Source organism: Sitophilus oryzae, unplaced genomic scaffold (genome assembly GCF_002938485.1).
Source record: "Sitophilus oryzae breed Bouriz unplaced genomic scaffold, Soryzae_2.0 scaffold_1745_pilon_pilon, whole genome shotgun sequence".
In the NCBI taxonomy this organism is placed as follows: Eukaryota; Metazoa; Arthropoda; class Insecta; order Coleoptera; family Curculionidae; genus Sitophilus; species Sitophilus oryzae.
In genome coordinates this window covers 590,181-611,470 of record NW_022146441.1, presented here as the reverse complement: position 1 = coordinate 611,470, position 21,290 = coordinate 590,181, and the positions used below count along the sequence as shown (strand labels likewise).

Here is a 21,290-nt window from a genome sequence, read left to right as displayed (position 1 = left end):
ATACCGTTAAAAAAATATTTGGTAGTTCATTTGTACAGTAATGTCGGACAGTAGTTCATTCGTAATTCATATTTTAAACATGAGTAGTTCATTTGTACCGCCATGATTTAAATAGTTTTCTATGCAATACTCTATGTGTACCGATATGCTTTACTATACAGTAGTTCATTTGTACCGTCTTGTTTAACCACAGAATAGTTCATTTGTACCGTCAAGATTTAAATAGTTTTCTATGCAGTACTCTATGTGTACCGACATGCTTTCCTTTACAGTAGTTCATTTGTACCGTCTTATTTAACCACAGAATAGTTTATTTGTACCGTCAAGATTTAAATAGTTTTCTACGCAGTAATCTATGTGTACCGACATGCTTTACTATACAGTAGTTCATTTGTACCGTCTTGTTTAACCACAGAGTAGTTTTATATATGAAGTTTTTTTTTATTATAGAATGTCCAAGAATCACCTCCTTAAACATTAGTATGTCATTAAGGAACACCCTGTATGTTACAGTAGTTCTGTCATACCGTTAAAAAAATATTTAGTAGTTCATTTGTACAGTAATGTCAGACAGTAGTTTATTCGTAATCCATACTTTAAACATGAGTAGTTCATTTGTACCGCCATGATTTAAATAGTTTTCTATGCAGTACTACTCTGTGTACCGACATGCTTTACTATACAGCAGTTCATATGTACCGTCTTGTTTAACCACAGAATAGTTCATTTGTACCGTCAAGATTTAAATAATTCTCTTCTATGCAGTACTCTATGTGTAACGACATGCTTTACTATGCAGTAGTTCATTTGTACCGTCTTGTTTAACCACAGAATAGTTCATTTGTACCGTCAAAATTTAAATAGCTTTGTATGCAGTACTCTATGTGTACCGACATGCCTTACTATACAGTAGTTCATTTGTACCGTCTTGTTTAACCACAGAATAGTTCATTTGTACCGTCAAGATTTAAAAAGTTTTCTATGCAGTAATCTATGTGTACCGACATGCTTTACTATACAGTAGTTCATTTGTACCGTTTTGTTTAACCACAGAGTAGTTCTATATATGAAGTTTTTTTCTTTTTAAAGAATATGTCCAGTCCAAGAATCACCTCCTTAAATAGGCATGTCATTAAGGAACACCCTGTATTTTATCCTCTGTTTAAAAAAAATCCTGAGAAGCTGCAGTTATTCTTTAAGTTTAGATAATATAATAACTGTGTAAATTTATTGTGTAGAAAATTAAAAAAAAACGGTATCTATTTTGATGGTTTTGGCGAAAATCTGAACGCTTTAAAGAAAAATTTACATTAAAAGTGAGAGTTTATATATACTACGTATGAGACAGAAATAACAAAATATATTGATAAATATTTACTATTTTATCTAAAACTTTCGATAAAAAGTTCTTGTAGCTTATAATTCCTTGCACGCATTTTGGAAATTGCATCGTCATGTACAGATCAAAGAAAAAAAGCTGATGCTATTGACATTTTGAAGTGAAAGTTCGGTAAAATGAATTTAAATAAAATAAACTTTTTTACAAAATAATACCTACCGCTTATAAACACTTATAATTATTTTTAATGATACACTCTAATAATCATTAAGGATGTTTTTAACCTCCCAGAATGTTTTTAACATTTAAGATGCGTTTTTTCGATGCAAAGTTTATGGGATAGGCTCTACGACAAAAGCAAATTCAAATATTGTTGTTAGATGACATTAAAATGCGCGTTCTTGCAAAAGGAAAGTCAATCAAGCACGGGGCATTATTAATTTTGGCGTTACTTGTTCTTTGGTAATACGACCATAACCGTAGAGCCCTATACAGGATGGTTCGAACTGTATTCCGGAAACTTTGGCAGTAAAGATAAGTAAAAAAGTTCGTATAAATGTATGCCCAAAAATGCTTAGTTTCGGAGATACAGGGTGTAGAAGTTTCATTTTTATTTCGATTTTTTCCAAATAATTTGCGAAGTAACGTCAATATTTGGATGAAAATTGGTGTCTAGGAGTTTTTTGACATGAGAAATTTGATTTTGATGTCAATATGACCTCTACCATAACTAACATGACATACAGGCCAGAGGCATCGATTTGTGACGTCACCGCACTAGTCGGGCTTTTGTATTGTGCCATATGGTACTGCATATAGTTTTTGCATAAATAATAGTATTTATTGATAGTTTTGCCAGATATAAATATGAAAAATATTATACAGAAAGGTATTAAAAAATAACATTAACTTTTTATCGCGTTAAAGTAATTGAATAGCATTAAAATTTAGATCTAAAGCACGAATATTAATATGAAAAAACTACAGCATAAGATGAACAAAATAAAATCTAGATAATAAAAAGCGTGTCCTAAAATTGCGTTAGCGAGTATTTAGCAACTAGTAATAATATATCTGTGATAAAAGTTTCCAAATATTAAAAATTTGAAAACTATAATACGTTTATCGACAAGTTAAGAAAATGTATTGTATATGATAACGGCAGAATACATTTTAAAGTTTAATTAAAAATAATTGTAAAAATTTGCCTAACATATTTAAAAATGTGGATATCAGATAGAATTAACTATTAACATTAAGTAATTTGTAGTTCGATGTTCATCAAGTAACCATCTCCATAAATCGTAAATAAAAAGATAAAGATATCATTTTTTTTTTATATAAAATACTGAAATAAAGTACAAATTCATTTAATTTCTTTAAAATATATTGCCATTTCGTAATAATAATATATATTTCATAATAATAATAATACTTTTCAATATTTATTTCATCCTGAATTTCCAAATCTTGTTTTCTTTCATCGGGACGTTTTCTCTTTATGGGAACATGCACAGAGGGTCCATAAGAGGGTTGATTTGGAAAAACTGTAGGCACAGCATGTTCTGTAGGTTTTGGACGTGATCTCTAGTTACAGTTAATATTGTTGGGAAAGAGAATGTAGACAGATCCTGAGGACTTATTATAATTGCTGCTACAAGGCACAGGCACAGAACAATATCGCGGAATTTTTTATTTCACAAAGTAAAAATAAAGAAACGAAAACTGTTTTACATAAAATACACGTCACTTACGTTGGTTTAACACTATACACTAACACTAACGCTATTAATTATGTTTTTATATAAATTCCCCAACTTTTTCCTAGTCCGGACACACAGCCGGCATCGCCGGTGTTACTATAATTTTTACCGAAAGTATGTTTTTTTTCGCGGGTACGATGTTATGAATCGGATCTAGATAGTTCACTATTCTCTCAAAATTAATTAGTATAATTTTATTAGCATAGAAACGCGTAAAAAACACAGATTTGGTGCGAAACTAATGAAAACAATTGGTTTGTTTACGACTACTAATTCTGGACCACTTCGGTAGAACTGTCAAAACAGTCAGGCCTTGAATATGACATTAGCCACGCCTCTACTTGTAGAAGGCGCCACCTACATATTTTTTAACTGCATGGTTTGAAGAGTAATAACAAAGGTAATAATTTTTCGTGCTGATCTGTATAAAACTACTGAGCAAAAAATATACATTTACGACGTTTTTTATGCAAAAGAGGTCTCTTGGTACAAATTGCTACGAGTTGTAATAATTGTTCTCGAGATATTTGGAATCTAAATTATCAATACCTGTCATCATTGACATAAATTAAGCATGTTTTGACTAAATAGTTATTAGACTGAAATCATAAATTTGAAATGTTTTTCTGTCAAAAAGTACCCAAATTTATTATTTCATTTAAATAACTATCTACTCAACATGTTTATTTTAGACATGTATCTGACTATTACCATTTTAAATATCTCGAGAACGGTTGCTCGTAGAGATTTTTACCAAGAGACATTTTTTACGTAAAAAATTACGGAAATGTATATTTCTTCACTCAGTAATTTTATACAGGTACGGACGAAAAGTTATTACACTTTAAAACAGTTAAAACACATGTAGGTGGCGCCTCCTACAAATAGGAGTCATATTGACATCGAAATCAAATTTCTCATGTCAAAAAACTCCCAGACACCAATTTTGATCCAAATATTGACGTTACTTCAGAAATTATTTGGAAAAAATCGAAATAAAAACGAAACTTCCACACCCTGTATCACGGAAACTAAGCATTTTAGAACTTCAATTTATACAAACTTTTTTACTTATTTTTATCTGCAGAATATAGTGCCGAAGTTTCCGGAATACAGTTCGGACCACCCTGTATAAGAAATTAAAATATCTTTACTAGTAGTGGGAACTATCGAATGAATACTATCGAAACATTCGATAGTTGCAATTCATTCGAATAATTCGATAGTTAGTAAGAAAACATTCGTTGAAATCTATTCGAATAACAATTATCGAATAGATCCGTCATCTGCCTTGAAATATTGTATTCTAGTAATTCGGCAGCAAAACCATTCATTTATAAAATTCATTTATTCGTCAGGATCGATTATAATAAAATATTAAGTGAATTTTAGTTGTCGCCCGGCGACGTAGGTTTTCTTTCGAGAAACCCGACAGCGGTCGGTGGCAATGCTATGAAAGAAGCCGGCATCTTTGATTTTTGCTGAGTCAGATATAGATAAGGACACATTATTTTTTTTATTGAGGTGCTAGTATTTACACAGAAAATACATTATGAAGGGCGCTGTTGCCATATTTTGGTATTAGTTGATATTAGCAAAGAATATTATTGTTTGGCTTTAGTTAGTTAGGGTTAGTATCTCTATATATTCTGCATTTTTTATTAATATTCTGTTGTTACACTGCAATAATACTTGTTATTTTGGATGTAGGAAAATGATTTTAATGTTTTTAAGCAAAGACTGGTTTAATAAATAATAATAACAGTAATAATTTGTTATACCTATTAACAACAAAATTTAAAATCATTTAATATAAATATTTTTTTTAAGTAGTAGCAAAATATAAACAACAAATTAGATGTCAAAATTATTTATATTAGATCCTATTTAAAAATAATATAGTCTCTAAATTTTTTGTATGTGGCAACGTTGGTTTATTAAAAATAATAATTACAGAACTAATTTGTTATATTAACAACAAATTTTAAAATCATGAAATATAAACATTTATTAATTTTCTAAGCATGCAGTGTAATGGAAGGAAAATATAAATAAAAAATTAGAAATCAAAATTATTTATATTAGGTGCTTGATATTACTATTTAAAAATTATATTTACTTTTACTGGCATTTACTTTAAAAAATAAATGAAATATTTCTTCGCAAAAAACTACATGTAAGAGAATTAGCATAAACAAAATACAAACATCGTTAACTTTTTTTTTAAATTGGCAGGTGTAAAACTTTCATTTTAATTTTCTCACCCCATAGTTCGATAATTTGTTTGATACATTGAGTTCGATAACCCCATTTACTTAACCACATTACTTAAATATGATTATTAAGTTCAACTAATTCATATTATTGAAACATCTAAAATACAAATATATATTTTTAAAATTAATTGTAAGTTCATCTCATCTCTCTTAAAAATTGCTACTTCTCAAAATTTCCCATTAAAAAATAGACCATATACCATATAAAATTAAATAATTGAAAGATCGGACTACGGAAAACCACACAAATTATCGAAAAAATTTTGACCACCTGCACATGCACACAATCGTCAATAAATAAAATTAAAAAATAACTACTATTTTAGTATTTTAACTATTTTAATAAACGCAAAAATAGCACAGTATTTATACGGCGAAGTTATAAAAATTTGGAAGAACCAATAATGCACTGACGCATACAAAAATCAAACGAATACTAAATTTCATTTATCAAAAGCATTCGATAGTCGTGGCTCAACGATAACCATTTAGTCGCACGGCGAGGTTGTCACATATGCTTTAGTATACAAATGAATGAATGATTTTATTCGAATAAAACCATTCGATAGTTGAAATCATTCACTCATTAACCATTCGATAGTCTAATTCATTCGATAGTTCCCATCGCTAATCTTTACAACTCTTCACACGAGGAAAAACTTTTTTATTATTGACATTTTCAGAAAAATGCATTCTTAATAAAAAAAATTGCTTGTTCTAAAATGGTTAATATCGTTTATAGTTTTACAAATTGAAAATTAAGAAAAACATATAAAAATATAGTTGATTTTTTATTAATTACATAGTAAGTAAAAGAATATGAAGTTTTTATTCTATATTTACTTATTTCTCTGAAATCTCTGATAAAATTTTACCGCTCTATGTTTACTTATGTCGATGGGATCTCCCCCTGGAGTTGTTGTGCCATTGGAACCCCGTAGTGGTACTTTTAGAATTCTGGGTGGGTACTTACGTACGCCAATGCAAAAATTTGTTTTGATCACCGGGGTGTGGCAAGTATAAAGCAGGTCCCGCCGTGATCTGCGGTTTCACTTGGTCGTTGTTCGTCGCGTAATGCCAGTTTTTGTGTGAAGGTGGCTTAAGAACATTTGATCATGATCAGGACGACAGTATGCCTACTGGCGGTAAGTATTTTTAAATTTTTTATTATACTTTTCCAGTACGTTTGAAAAAAAGATCAAAGGAATTATAAAACTAGTATCTATATACTGATATACAGGGTGGTCCGAACTGTATTCCGGAAATTTCGGCAGCATATTCTGCAGATAAAAGATAAAAATAAATAAAAAAGTTCGCATACGAACTTTTATTTCTTGCCAGGACAGCCCGGCCAGCTTCTTTGTTGACAAAATGGCCGCGGTATCATGATTTAAGCAATGTGAGTGACAAAGAAAGCCAATGCCTGGCAGATGTTGCTTTCTTTGTCGTTGGTCCTGGCACGTTTAAATTTGACTGTTGCCTGTTTTCCCATACAAGTGACACCCCCGTGATTTATATTTTTTACACAGTAGTTTTATACAGGTACTGACGAAAATTGATTACTCTTTAAACCAGTTAAAAAATATGTAGGTGGCGCCCTCTACAAGTAGGGGTCATATTGACATCAAAATCAAATTTCTCATGTCAAAGAACTCCCAGAAACCACTTTTCATCCAAATATTGACGATACCTCATAAATTATTTGGAAAAATCGAAATAAAAATGAAATTTCTACACCCTGTATCTCCGAAACTAAGCATTTTAGGACATACATTTATAGGCACTTTTTAGTTATTTTTATCTGCAGAATATGCTGTCGAAGTTTCCGGAATACAATTCGGACCACCCTGTATAGGGTGTGCACTAAAAAATAAACGAATAATATAACCATATATACTAGTAAAAAAATAAAAAAATATCTGCTTTCATAATTTTGTCCAGGCTTATAATTTTTTAAAATTATCTTATTAATTTACTCTTTTAAAAATCCTAATTTCTTAATATACACTTCCTCCACAATCATAGAATTTTTACTAGGTTTGGGATGGCACTCCCCCTGTATAATACTAAATAAATGAAAAAGTTTTCTACATAAAGGGTGTATTTTTAAATTACTGCCGGGGTGAGTCTTGAATAAGTGCATTTATTTTTAGGGATAGTATATTTTGCTCCCCAAAGTAAGCCTATGAGGTTTTTTTCGCAAAAATATTTCGAAAATTTTAAATTTTTTGAAAAAAAATTTGGAACTTTTTTTAATTTTTAGTAAAGAATCATATCTTGATAATATGGCAACATAGGTAGTAGATTAAATTTACAAGAAAGAAGACCCACAAAAGATCCAGTGGTTCTCAAAATTTAAGCATGGAGTTATTTCAAAAACGGTGAAGAGAAAATATGTTTCTTTTATCGATATCTACCAGCCCTGAAAATATTTGCTATTAAGACTCACCCTGTATATTAAAGGGGTGGTAGATGTGAACAAAAGATACATATTTTGTACGTACCTACTTGCCATTTTTTAAGATAAATTGAAAATCAAATACCGGGAGAGTTAACAATAATGATTACATTTTGAGAACCGCCGACTTTTGGATTATTCGACGGCCTGTGTTGCCACCATGGGCAATAAAATAAAATATACGATTTTTTGTTAGAGTTTAGTTGAAAATAATTGTAAAATGTATTAGTGTGTGTTAAAAAATCAGTATACAGTGTGTTTTTATAGACATATTAGTTTTTGATAGAATTAAAATCATTTTTTTTTAATTTAAAAGTGTAGAAACGATGTTGCAACGTAGCTAACAAGAACTTAGATACACGATACACCGTCAAGAAATTTCGTGCTATTAAACCTGCGACAGTAAAAAGTTCCTTCTTTTCCTAGATTTACCGGAAAATTTCAAGAAAGATGTAAAATGTTCATAAAGTTATTTTAGAAAAAATACTTTTTTTATTTAAAATACGCAATTTGCATGTATTTAAGCGGCACCCTGTATACTCATACAATAATAAATGATTATTATTTAGCCATCAACGCAAAGCCAACATTTTTTGGTGTTAAAGGACGAAGTTCTGTAAAAATGTTCCTTAACTAACATAATTGATGAACACTAAGATCAGTCTTGGGAAATTCATCCTCTTAGGGAGTAAAATGGTGAAAAACTTTTGGATAACAAACAGGAACTTTTGGATAACATTTAGGAACATAAAATATTGTTTTATGTCATTCTTGAATACTTACCTAGTTTAAAATAATAATATGTTTCTTTTATCTACATTTTTTTCTGTTTTTTTTAAATTAATTATAATATCTGCAACAGCGAATGGTCTACCACACGCCTTTCCCTGATATTATGCAAATTTGTTTGTTTACCTTTATTTTACGTTTGTAATTAGATATAAGAAAGCAAAGAAATAGTAAAACATGATTGGATTGGAGCAATAACAAATTAAAAGTAGAACAAATTGTTAACGTGATGACGAAAAAAGTTGACATTTTATTTATCAATCTTTCCATATAGATATATACGATATTTCGAATAATATCGTTCTTATATACCGTGTCTGATAAATAACGTCTCGTTTCGTCTAATTTTAGTCACTTGATTAAGCTTGACCGGCACAGTGTTGTCTATTTTTATATATTTTAATCGAAATATCTTAGAAAACAAAAATAAATTAATTATCTATACTAATATATAAAATCCTTAAGTGACTGACATACTGATTAATCACGATCCTGCTCAAACCACTCAGCGTAAGAAGCTCAATTTTGGCATACAGGTTGATTCTAGGGTGTAGAGGTGCGATAAGAAGGGATTTTTCGAAATTCCAGTTCCAAGAGGGTGAAACCACCCCTCAAATATTACAATATTTTTTATTTAAAAAACGGTCAAGTTTCTGAAAAAACGCTTAAACACGTATATTTTATTTTGTTTTTTACATATTTTAAGATTTTTTAAAAATGTATACAGGGTGTTTCGAAAAATCTGGTCATTGATTAATCACGATCCTGCTTAAAGCGCTTGACGTAAAAAGCTGATTTTTGGAAAACAGATTGACTTTAGGGTGTAGAGGTTCGATAAGAAGGGATTTTTCGAAACTCGAATTCTAAGGGGGTGAAACTATCCGTCAAATATTAAAATATTTTTTTATTGAAAAACCGGTGAGTTTTTCGGAAAAACTCTTAAACATGTATATTTTATGTTGTTCTTTTACATATTTTAAGATTTTTTATAAATTTATACAGGGTGTTTCATAAAATATGACCATTGAGTAATCACGATTCTGCTTAAACTGCTTGACGTTTAAAGCTTGTTTCATATAGACGCGAATCGCGAATTGCGATTTTGCGAAACTGCTCTCATTGGTCCAATTTTACTGATCATGGCGGCGCTGTCAGAAATTTTAAGATTTTGGCGATTCGCAAGATTTAAAATTTGGGGGGCGGGAAAGTTAAAGTGTTTTCAACTTTTGCGAATATTCGCGCGATTTTAAGGTTCGCGTTTGCGCAGAATGGTGTTGTGATCCGGTTATCGATTATTTTGACGACGCTGTCGCAAAGTAACTTGAAAGCATTTCTCCAGTTGAAATGGGTTCTCGTCAAATACATAGTCAAATACGTTTAAAATAATTTAAACGTATTTGGTTCTCGTGCATATGTTTTTGATATATATGGTGACAATTTTTCAACTTCAACCAAGTTATCAAACTCCTATACAGACAATCTGTGAAAATTCCTAAATTTTAGTATTGAAAATACTTCTGGCCGCGTTTATATGGGACCCATCTTTGAAAAAACGACATGCTCGATGCCACACGAGTTCAATAACCTGCCTAATCAACTTGTCAACACGTAAGTCGATAGTTTAGCCGGCGTTGATCATCGAAGGACGTTTGAGGGCCGAAATGAGGTCTTATTAATTTATCAGTGTGTGTGTGTGTGTGTGTGTGTGGGCCATCTATTTTATGGATATGGATGTTTGTCTGGGCCGGCGGATAAAGAAAGCCCATGTTATTATAAAAAAGAATATGCGTCAAGGCATATGAATTGTTAGGTACAGTTTGGCTATTTTAATCTAACTCTTTCCGTATGAGAAGCAAGGGGCAAATTATACGTGAAAGCGTGGAATCACATAAATAATAAATTTAGACTAATGCAATATTTTTTTCTTGGCGCGTAGGATAGGTAAATGCATTAAAGGGAATAATTAATTAAATCATTAAGTTCCAAAACATAATAACTCGGATCTCATCGGATCTGCTGATACATTTTGCTAAAATTTAGGCTATTAGGACCTATATTTTTTATGATTATTATTTTTTTAATTAACAACTTAGGCCAAAGAAAAAGCTTGCATGGTTTCCATCGCCAACAGGCGTAAAAACACATGAATCCAAGGCGCAATCTAAAATGTAAAATAAAGATCGTAAACACGAATAAATATGTATAAAACAAATTAAGTTATCTCAGGTTAGGATTTTTTTTGGTAACTTTCAGTGGAGCAAAAATGAAATGTCAAATGTCCCTAAAAATTCGCGACTGTATGAAATAGGTCCAAATTTTGCGAATATTTTTTGGCGAATCGCTTTTCGCAATTCGCGATTCGCGTCTATATGAAACAAGCTTAAAGCTGATTTTTGGTAAACGGACTGACTGTGGGGTGTAGAGGTTCGATAAGGAGGGGTTTCTCTAATCTTAAATTCCAAGAGGGTGAAAACGCCCCTCAAATATTACAATATTTGTTATTTAAAAAACGGTTAGTCTTTCGGGAAAACGCTTGGACAAGCATAATTTATTTGTTTTTTTTTACATATTTTGAAATTTTTTAAAAAATCATACAGGGTGTTCCAAAAAGTTGGGTAATTTCTTAACCACGATTCTGCTTAAACTGCTTGACCTAAAAAGCTTATTTTTGGCGAACGGATTTTTCGAAAGTCAAATTCCAACGAGATGAAACTACCCCTCAAATATTACCAAGTTATATAATAATATCGCCATATTGTTTTTTCTCATGCTGACATAAATGTGAGAAAATTTTATCCAGTTTGTATGTTAAAGGAAATTCTTGCTTTGCTTTATCATCACCATTGCAAATGATTAATTCGACGCGAACGTAGTCGCGGGTACACGCTAGTAAATATATAAACAGTTATTATTTACATCAACGAAACTCACCTTCTTAACAGCACTTAAGGGAAATAAAGGGTCATTATTACCGCTTTCCCGTTCAAAATATTCTAATAAGGGATGATTTTTTACGGCTATTAAGCTATCTTGTACACTTTGCACTAAAAGAGGTTCTAAAAAGAACAATGTTCGACTGCAAGGTCTTTGGATAAAAATGAATAAAAATGTAGAGTATTTTACATTTTTCTTGCTAGATATTTTCATTTCGTTTTAAAACTGGTAAATAGATTTTTTTCCACCCCCTAAAATTCTGGCTCTTATTTAACAGATACTCTCTTAATTAAAATATCAATTTTTCTATAGTTAAATTTTATAATATTTTTCGAGCCTTTAAATCCAAAAGTTACATTTTCTCAACGGCTTAAAGATATTTTTCGCGCACCCTGTAGATATTAATAAGCGTCACGGAGTATACGCACGCACGAGACAACGTGCTCTATATACAAGGAAACCTGTTTTTTTTGAACCAGATCACAATGTCTCGCACTGTGTCAATTTTCGTTGCGCAACTCAACAATTCCACTTTCTCTTAAAGGATTATTAAAAAATCAATTATTTATTCATATATACAGGAATTATGTAAAATTGGTGTAGAGTTTCGGTGTGTTGAGTTAGGCACAGCAAGAACAACATTTGCGATTGATTTAATAAGAAAATAACAAAAGAAAAATAAGATCATATTTTATAATATACAGGGGGTGGTCCGAACTGTAATTTGAACCAAATTTATTATTTCATTTAAATAACTATCTACTGGACATGTTTATTTTAGACATGTATCTGATTATTACCGTTTTAAATATCTCGAGAACGGTTGCTCGTAGAGATTTTTACCAAGAGACATTTTTTACGTAAAAAAATACGGAAATGTATATTTCTTCACTCAGTAATTTTATACAGGTACGGACGAAAAGTTATTACACTTCAAAACAGTTAAAACACATGTAGGTGGCGCCCCCTACAAATAGGAGTCATGTTAACATCAAAATCATATTTCTCATGTCAAAAAACTCCCAGACACTAGTTTTCATGCAAATATTGACGTTACTTCAGAAATTATTTGGAAAAAATCGAAATAAAAATGAAATTTCTACACCCATCTAAGCATTTTAGCGCATACATTTACACAAACTTTTTTCCTTATTTTTATCTGCAGAATATGCTGCCGAAGTTTCCGGAATACAGTTCGGACCACCCTGTATATGGGTAATATAAAATATATTTTTATTTCTTGATTTTTTAGTCTGTGTATTGTAATAATAAGGGTATTACATTTGAGAAAACCCTGGATTGAGTTAGATAATACAAGTATTAACTTCTGTTCGAGGAAGTCTATATAGCGTGGAAGGAAATTTCACATTTTACAACCTCTGTATAGAGAAAAATCTTTCTAGTCGACCTCGGCGAGATGTAATTTGAATATACGCCGGCAATTATAATTCCGTAAAGGAATTTGTAGTAATGTATATAAATGTTATTATTAGTGTGCTTATTACTTATAAATATTTATCAGCCGTTATATGAACGTTTTAACGCCTAATAAATGCAAAAGAAAGTAAATTTTAGAATAGTATTGCCCTGATAAATTATTTTAGACTTTCTATATAACGATAACTAGAGCAATACTATTATAATATAAACTTCCCAAGCACAACTCAAAACTTTAGTTAAAAATGTGTAGTTCATAAAAGAATAGAGATAATGGAATAATTCAAAAAATTAAATGTTAGGAATACACCTAAGATTCCAGAAAAGTGTTTTTATCCAAAATGCCGGTCTCATTTTTCCCACAGGGTGTTTTGAATATATTATAAAAAACAACGTTTTGATTTACCCCGGTATAAACCCACATAACCGAAGAATATAAGTCATTAAAATAATAAAAAATAATACCAATAAATTTATCTTCACATTGATACAATAATCAGAAAAATCGGATTACAAAATAGAAAGTTATGAAACATCAAACAAAAAAAATTTTTACGGTGGCGGAATTTTGTATATAGTATCTACTAAAAAGGGTTATTATATGTCTTTACTAGCGTGTACCCGCGACTTCGTTCGCGTCGAATTAATCATTTGTAATGGTGATGATAAAGCAAAGCAAGAATTTCCATTAAGATGCAAACTGGAGCAGAATCGTGGTTAAGAAATTACTCAACTTTTTGGAACACCCTGTATGATTTTTTAAAAAATTTCAAAATATGTAAAAAAACAAAATAAATTATCTAGTCTGTCCAAGCGTTTTCCCGAAAGACTAACCGTTTTTTAAATAACAAATATTGTAAGCAATATTTGAGGGGCGTTTTCACCCTCTTGGAATTTGAGATTCGAGAAACCCCTCCTTATCGAACCTCTACACCCCACACTCAATCCGTTTGCCAAAAATCAGCTTTAAACGTCAAGCAGTTTAAGCAGAATCGTGATTACTCAGTGGTCATATTTTATGAAACACCCTGTATAAATTTATAAAAAATCTTAAAATATGTAAAACAACAAAATAAAATATACGTGTTTAAGAGTTTTTCCGAAAAACTCACCGGTTTTTAAATAAAAAATATTTTAATATTTGAGGGATAGTTTCACCCCCTTAGAATTCGAGTTTCGAAAATCCCTTCTTATCGAACCTCTACACCCTAAAGTCAATCTGTTTTCCAAAAATCAGCTTTTTACGTTAAGCGCTTTAAGCAGGATCGTGATTAATCAATGACCAGATTTTTCGAAACACCCTGTATACATTTTTAAAAAATCTTAAAATATGTAAAAAAACAAAATAAAATATACCTGTTTAAGAGTTTTTCCGAAAAACTCACCGGTATTTAAATAAAAAAATATTTTAATATTTGAGGGATATTTTCACCCCCTTAGAATTCGAGTTTCGAAAATCCCTTCTTATCGAACCTCTACACCCTAAAGTCAATCTGTTTTCCAAAAATCAGCTTTTTACGTCAAGCCCTTTAAGCAGGATCGTGATTAATCAATGACCAGATTTTTCGAAACACCCACAAAAATGTATACATTTTTAAAAAATCTTAAAATATGTAAAAAAACAAAATAAAATATACGTGTTTAAGGGTTTTTTCGGAAACTTGACCGTTTTTTAAATAAAAAATATTGTAATATTTGAGGGGTGGTTTCACCCTCTTGGAAATGGAATTTCGAAAAATCCTTTCTTATCGAACCTCTAAACCCTAGAATCAACCTGTATGCCAAAATTGAGCTTCTTACGTTGAGTGGTTTGAGCAGGATCGTGATTAATCAGTATGTCAGTCACTTAAGGATTTTATATACAGGGTGTCCCAGAAATAAGTGCAGATATTTTAAGGGGTGGTAGATCTGGTCAAAAGAAATATCTTTTCCGTTTACCATTTTTAAAATAAATTGAAAATAACCGAGTTATTTAACTTTGAAAATTTAAAAAAATAATGGCAACATTTTGAGAACCGCTGGCGATAGTCGGCTATGAAGGGGTTTTCACAGGGGTTTTCAGCTTATTCGACGCCTCAGATCAGTGCCTTCTATTAAAAGATCAGCCTACGGGCGGACTTTTGTTTACTTCATCAGCTGTACATACTTAGATATTGGGTTAGATTCCGTTTCATATTTTGTCGGTTGATTTTTGGTTTTAACTCTTTGATTTTTGGTATTATTTATTATTGTAGTGCAAAAAACTAATTATTTTGGTGTTGAAGTGACATAAACTACTACCAGATATATGGTCACTCTCGGTTTCGCATAAAAAATAGAAATTTTAAAAATTACACGTTGTGCAAGTGATTTAACCTAAAAGTGCCCATACATTTTTTACTTATCGTGATTTTTGTGTGTGTTTTTTAAGACTCTAACAATTCATCAATAAAGCTTAAGTGGAGTGTGTTATTGGTGCTATGCCTCATCTTTGTTGTGTTCCTGGTGGAAAGGATAGTTATTATACTAGGCAGCCTAAATTGTCCGGAAGAGCAAGAAAAGTGGGTACGAGTTATAAATCAAGAGAATTTTATTGAAAATATCTTTAATAAATTTAAAAATAATATTCTCCCATGATGGTATTAATGAAAACTGGACAATTATGTTTATTTTATTCATATTGTGGAATCTCCACTCCAAGTGTTACTGGTTCAGCTTCGATAGATTCAAACACGTAAGTAGGTATTATGAACTAGGGAAAAATAAAGAATATGTGTATTAGAGATCATTAAAAAGATTATTATTTTGAGTTCAAATTTTAAAAAAGATTTTTGTAAAGACAAGACTGATACAGTTTAAAAGAAGAATGTGTTTTTGTTTGATAATATATAATGTATGTTAAGCATAACATATATTTGTTCAGTAATTTTTAATGAATAGTATTGATTATTTATAATACCAAATTAATATCAAATATTTAAGTGATGGCTGAATACAATATGAATAAAATAACAATAAAATTGGTATATTTGCATAATACAAAATTAAGTTTCAAGAATAAAGGTATTACTAAAAATACTAAGAAATTCATATTTCTTTGTTTTAATTGGTCTAATGTTATTTACATTTTACGTAAGAATTATACCGTATCATCGAAAAAATCGGCGTCTAGTTGGCTTGAAATGAACATCGATGACATTCCCTAAATAACTGTACACATAAAATAATTAACTAGAATTTTACAATCTTGGAAAATTTGATATTCTTGAACCTTGATTCTAAATATTCTAAATTTTTTGATTTTCTTGGAATTTAGGTTCGGGAAAAACGCTGATTGATTTTTCATTTGGTTTTTCATTATTTTTATTTGGTTTAAAAAAAAACGGTTCGGCTAACATTATAGCCTCCATCAGTGTTGTGTCATATGAAAAAATAGTGTCGAATATAATCCAAAAATTGCATATAAAATATTCACACCACGCACATAATGTTTACTGCGTACTCCATAGTCAATGTAGATAATTTTAGTGTTAAGAATAATAATTTTAAAAAATATGTGGTCATCTTTTGATAAGTTTATATTAGTTTATTAATTGCAGTAAACATTATGAGGTGTGAATTATATTGTATATGTAATTTTTGGATTATATTCGACACTATTTTTCTCATATGACACAACACTGTGAAGGCTATAGTTAGCCGAAACGTTTTTTTAAACCAAATAAAAATAATGAAAACCCAAATGAAAACTTAATCAGCGTTTTTCCCGAACCTAAAATCCCAAGAAAATCAAAAATTTTAGAATAATTTAACATATAAAATGCCAGCGATCTTCATTTCATAGCCATCGCTGACGCCTTTTTAGATAATATTGTATTATTTGTAAATATAATTTTTCGAACATTGATACTTGCAAAATATACATATAAATTTTGTGAATGCAAATAATAATACATCACTATTAGTAGATATTAAATGTTTTTGTTAAATTAGATCGATTTTCAAACCCCAAAATTTAAAATATATTTATATTTTACCCATTATCTTATGTACCTATACATTATTTGTACATTGTAAAACATTTGCTGCATTTGTATGGTTCATAGTTTATTTGCCAAAGTATTTATTACTATAAATAGGTATATATGTTGTAGTTATTAACTGTATATTATGTATATTTCATTTAAACTATATCATTTTTAAAATACAAACCAAAAATCTGAGGAATAATTATGTTTTCCATGTATTCTACAACATATTTATTAATCCGTTATATCTAACTAGCGTGACGTCATTAATCTCGCCCGTAGGCTGATCTTTTAATAGAAGGCACTGCACAGGGGTTTTCAGCTTATTCGACGCCTCAGATGAATAAACAAGCGGCACTAAAAAGTTTTTTACAATTTCCTGGAAAGTGTCAAGAAAAATATAAAATTTTCAACAATTTTTTTTTCGCAAAAAAACCTCATAGGCGTGTTTCTGGGATCAAAATATACTACCAGTTAAAATATTTGCACTTATTTCTGGGACACCCTGTATAAGTATAGATTTACTAAAAATGTGGTTTAACTGAACATTTATAAAAAAGTATTAATTTTCTGTGTTCCTTTTGAGCAATGTTAAATTGTTTAACCATTCAGCGTTGCGATACACATAGATACACACCTAGAAAATTAAAAAAAGAATTTTTAGGGCGTAGTTCTACGGTATGACCTTCTAAATACAACTCAAGTCCATCTTGGGGTCTGATAAATAAATATTATGCGGTGTAAAGAAAATACTCGACATTGCTCGTATTGCTATTTGTCCTTGTTACATTTTTTCCAACCGTAAATTATATACAGGGCGTCCAGCTTAGTAAATAAGACAAAGCCTTTATTATCGGTTTTATTCATTATGTTTTTTATACTTTTTATTTCTTTTCCAGCTTTATTTATGTTGTACGACGGCACAAGTACCACAAAGACTCCAAATTTCTGGTGCTTTGCTGGCTAGTTCGCGGCCAGTGTTAAGACCACAAGCAGGACCTGCTCCAAGACTCAGAAGGCCAAATGCCATATCTTCAGGACCTAGAGAGGTAAAATTCTCAAGATTTCGCTTATAACAAAAACAAGATGATTGTTTTTTTTTGTAGTATTTGATCTTTTCCTAAATAAATTTTGTAATTTTCTTGTAGGTCAGGCCTGTAGTAGAAGACGTGGAAGAACCAAACTATCCACAAGCCGCAACATCAACTTTCGACGACGAGGTCAATAAATTGGGCTTGTCAGTTCTACAGGGTGCGATCAGAGATGCTCCCGAGGAAGAAGGTAAAAAATTTCGTGCAACTTGTCGTCCGACACGGTCTGTATCGTCTATGACCCCCCTTAGACTTAACAAAAAACGAAAAATTTCAATTTTTTTCGATTATAAACGACTTGTTGGTGATTTACATGTAGTGCATTATTTTTAGCTGCTCCTTCGCCTTTAGCTTTTAGGCCTGAAAGACCCGTGCCCATCGCTAGGGAGCAAATTAGGGAGAAAATCACAAGGCCCGCGCCATTGCCTCCACCACCCAGGCCAGCTGTCAGACAGGATTTCAGAGAGGAGGCGCCAGCACCAAGACCAGCACCTGTTAGACAGGTAAATTTTTAAATTAGGGATGTAGAAAAAATATCGATATACCAAAGTATCGATATTTTTTTTAGAAAATGTCCATCACTAATTTTTGGCGATTTTTTTTTAATTCTGTTTCCTTATTGATTTGAGTCATCTTCTTAATTGAGAAATCTTTGCTATCTTGTGATGATTCCTGTTCATTGAGTTCCTGTACCCTGCAATGCATCTGAGTCATCCTTAGCTGATCCTGATGACCATGATTCATTTTCTGAAGCTTTAGATGCTTCAGATCCTCCTTTGGAAGGTTTAGAACCATTTTCTGACGTTCTTGATTTTTATTATGCAATATAAAATTATATAGAAAAAAGTAGACTTACACTCTTAATTAAAAATTATAAAGTTTCGGTAAACTATAGGTAAATTTTGTAGTAGGGATGTATAAAAATATCGATACCCTAAATATCGATATTATGTAAATAAGCGACAAATTATTTAAATACGGCGTTGCCAATAGGTGCGAATATTCCCCAAATTAAAGCACTTTCGTAAAAATTACTTTTGAATTTCTTTTTTGTTTTCTAGGTGAGTAGACCTGCTCCAGTTCAACAGCAAACTTTCAGAGCCGCCTCGGCAAAGGTAGCCCCACGCCATCAGAGTCTCGAGGAAGAGGAGGAACTCAGAGAACGAAGACGCAGACCCGTAACTCAGATTCTGAGGAAGTACCGTACCGATAACGAAGACGGTAGCATCACTTGGGGTTTTGAAAATGATGACGGTACTTTCAAGGAAGAAACGTTGGGTGCAGACTGTATAATTAGAGGAAAATACGGATACGTAGACCCTGACGGTGTCAAAAGGTAGACTAATTTTTCCATAATTTATGCAACCAAATATACATCTTTTTTTCTATAGGGAGTTTACATACGAGGCTGGTAACAAATGTGACGAACCCGAGGAAGAAGAAGAGGATCTTTTACCCCAAAAACCTAACATCCCTCAGTCTAAAAACAGGCCACAGCCGCCTTACAGGCCTGCGCCCCAATATGTGAACTAAAAAAAAAGCTCAAAATTTTTTCCTTTATTTTTTTTTGTTTTTTCTATTAAACTATTTATTACCTTACTCCTAAGACCTACCATTTTGTTTTGTTAACATTCCGAAAAAGACGTGTAAGTCAATTTAATAAATCATACAAAACTATCGAAAAAGTTACCTATGCCATATATGAATATTTTTGTAAAATATATTTTTTGTTAATAAATTTTACTTTAAATTAAGTTGAAATTGTATTTTATTGTTTTGTTTTATTTAAATAACAAATACGGTTGAGGAATAATGCTTTTATTAAATGTAATAATTTTATGAATCATGAATATATTTTTATAACATCCTTATTCAAACTATCTCCTGCCGAGAAATATAATTTTATTGTCTTTACTTGCGTAGATTGTGATTTAAACAAGAAATAAAGAAATAAAAATATACGGGGTGCATAAAAGAGGTACCTACGTACAAAAAAATATACAGGGTCGCTGTTATGTTTGGAAACGGTCGATTATTAGGTAAAATATAGGAGGTACCGCAAAAAGTTAAATATAAAAGTTATAGGGTTTATAAATATCTAATAGGAGGTAATAAATTTAAGTATACAGGGTCCATGATAAAGTCGTGGCACATCAAAGTTTCATTTTTTAAATGAAACCCCCTGTATATTATTGCATATTTCGGTTCTTTCTTCAATTCTAAGCAAAATCGAAATACACACAATGTACCTCTCAATGTACCGTCTCCGAGTTATTGACTTTTAAAAATATCACTTAAACAATTTGATTTAATTAATTTCGTTATGTTCAGTTTCATTTAACGATGCCATTCTGCCGAAACTGTGATACTTAGAGTGCTTAGAGAACTGTGATACAGGGAGTTTCATTTAAAAAAAAATAAAGTTTGATGTGACACGACTTTATGACCGACCCTGTATACTTAAATTTACATTGTGTGTATTTCGATTTTTGCTTAGAATTGAAGGAAGAATTGAAATATGTAATAATATACAGGGGGTTCTATTTAAAAAAATGAAACTTTGATGTGCCACGACTTTATGAACGACCCTGTATACTTAAATTTATTACTCGCTAATAGACATTTAAAAATCCTATAACTTTTGTATTTAACTTTTTGCGGTACCTCCTATATTTTACATAATAATCGACCGTTTCCATACATAAAAGCGACCCTGTATAAAATCGAGTGTCTATAAATTTTACATTAAAAAATTATATTTCATTTTTAATAAAAAAATCTGCATTCCTATGCTAAGAATAGCTTGAAATCTTGGGAAGCTCATAAATAATAATTCTAATCGTTAATCTACCTTATATTTTTCCACGTATATAATTCATTAAAACAACATACACTGGAAAAATTCTGTCCAATAACAAAAATATTTACCCTTGTTCTTAATGTTCAACAGCATAAACAAAATATTAGAATTCACTTTCATATAATTTCTTCGTATTTGAATGAAATAGTTAAAATGTCCCTAAAAATAATTTTGAGGTAAGTCAATAATTAGCCACGTAATTCATTAGAAAATATAAGGACTATAAGATTTTTATTGCCCGAAAAGTTAACTGGAACAACATCCGTGCCATTTTATACATACCTACGTACTTTCTTGAAAAGATTAGAAAGATATCCTTATGCAAATACAGTTAAA

The 21,290-nt window shown here is 30.9% G+C and overlaps 1 protein-coding gene across 2 annotated transcripts; it reads left to right on the top strand.

The window, feature by feature from the left end:
- The first annotated feature begins 6,371 nt into the window (after nucleotides 1–6,371).
- On the top strand, nucleotides 6,372–19,819 carry LOC115882047 (translation initiation factor IF-2). Of its 2 annotated transcripts, none has more exons than XM_030899871.1 (6): nucleotides 6,372–6,523; nucleotides 17,903–18,052; nucleotides 18,152–18,284; nucleotides 18,446–18,597; nucleotides 19,156–19,430; nucleotides 19,486–19,819. In XM_030899871.1, the coding sequence occupies exons 1-6, from the start codon at nucleotides 6,494–6,496 to the stop codon at nucleotides 19,625–19,627; spliced, it is 882 nt and encodes a 293-aa protein (XP_030755731.1). In that variant the 5' UTR covers nucleotides 6,372–6,493; the 3' UTR covers nucleotides 19,628–19,819. The 2 variants fall into 2 exon arrangements, with proteins under 2 accessions (XP_030755731.1, XP_030755730.1); XM_030899870.1 differs by having other exon boundaries at nucleotides 18,428–18,597.
- Nucleotides 19,820–21,290: the final 1,471 nt, after the last annotated feature.

Bases quoted from the DNA above. Each gene is read 5' to 3' on its own strand.
- LOC115882047 (XM_030899870.1), top strand. From the start codon at position 6,494: ATGATCAGGACGACAGTATGCCTACTGGCG. The intron at 6,524-17,902 runs GTAAGTATTTTT...TTTCTTTTCCAG, and splicing joins CGACAGTATGCCTACTGGCG to CTTTATTTATGTTGTACGAC. The intron at 18,053-18,151 runs GTAAAATTCTCA...ATTTTCTTGTAG, and splicing joins TATCTTCAGGACCTAGAGAG to GTCAGGCCTGTAGTAGAAGA.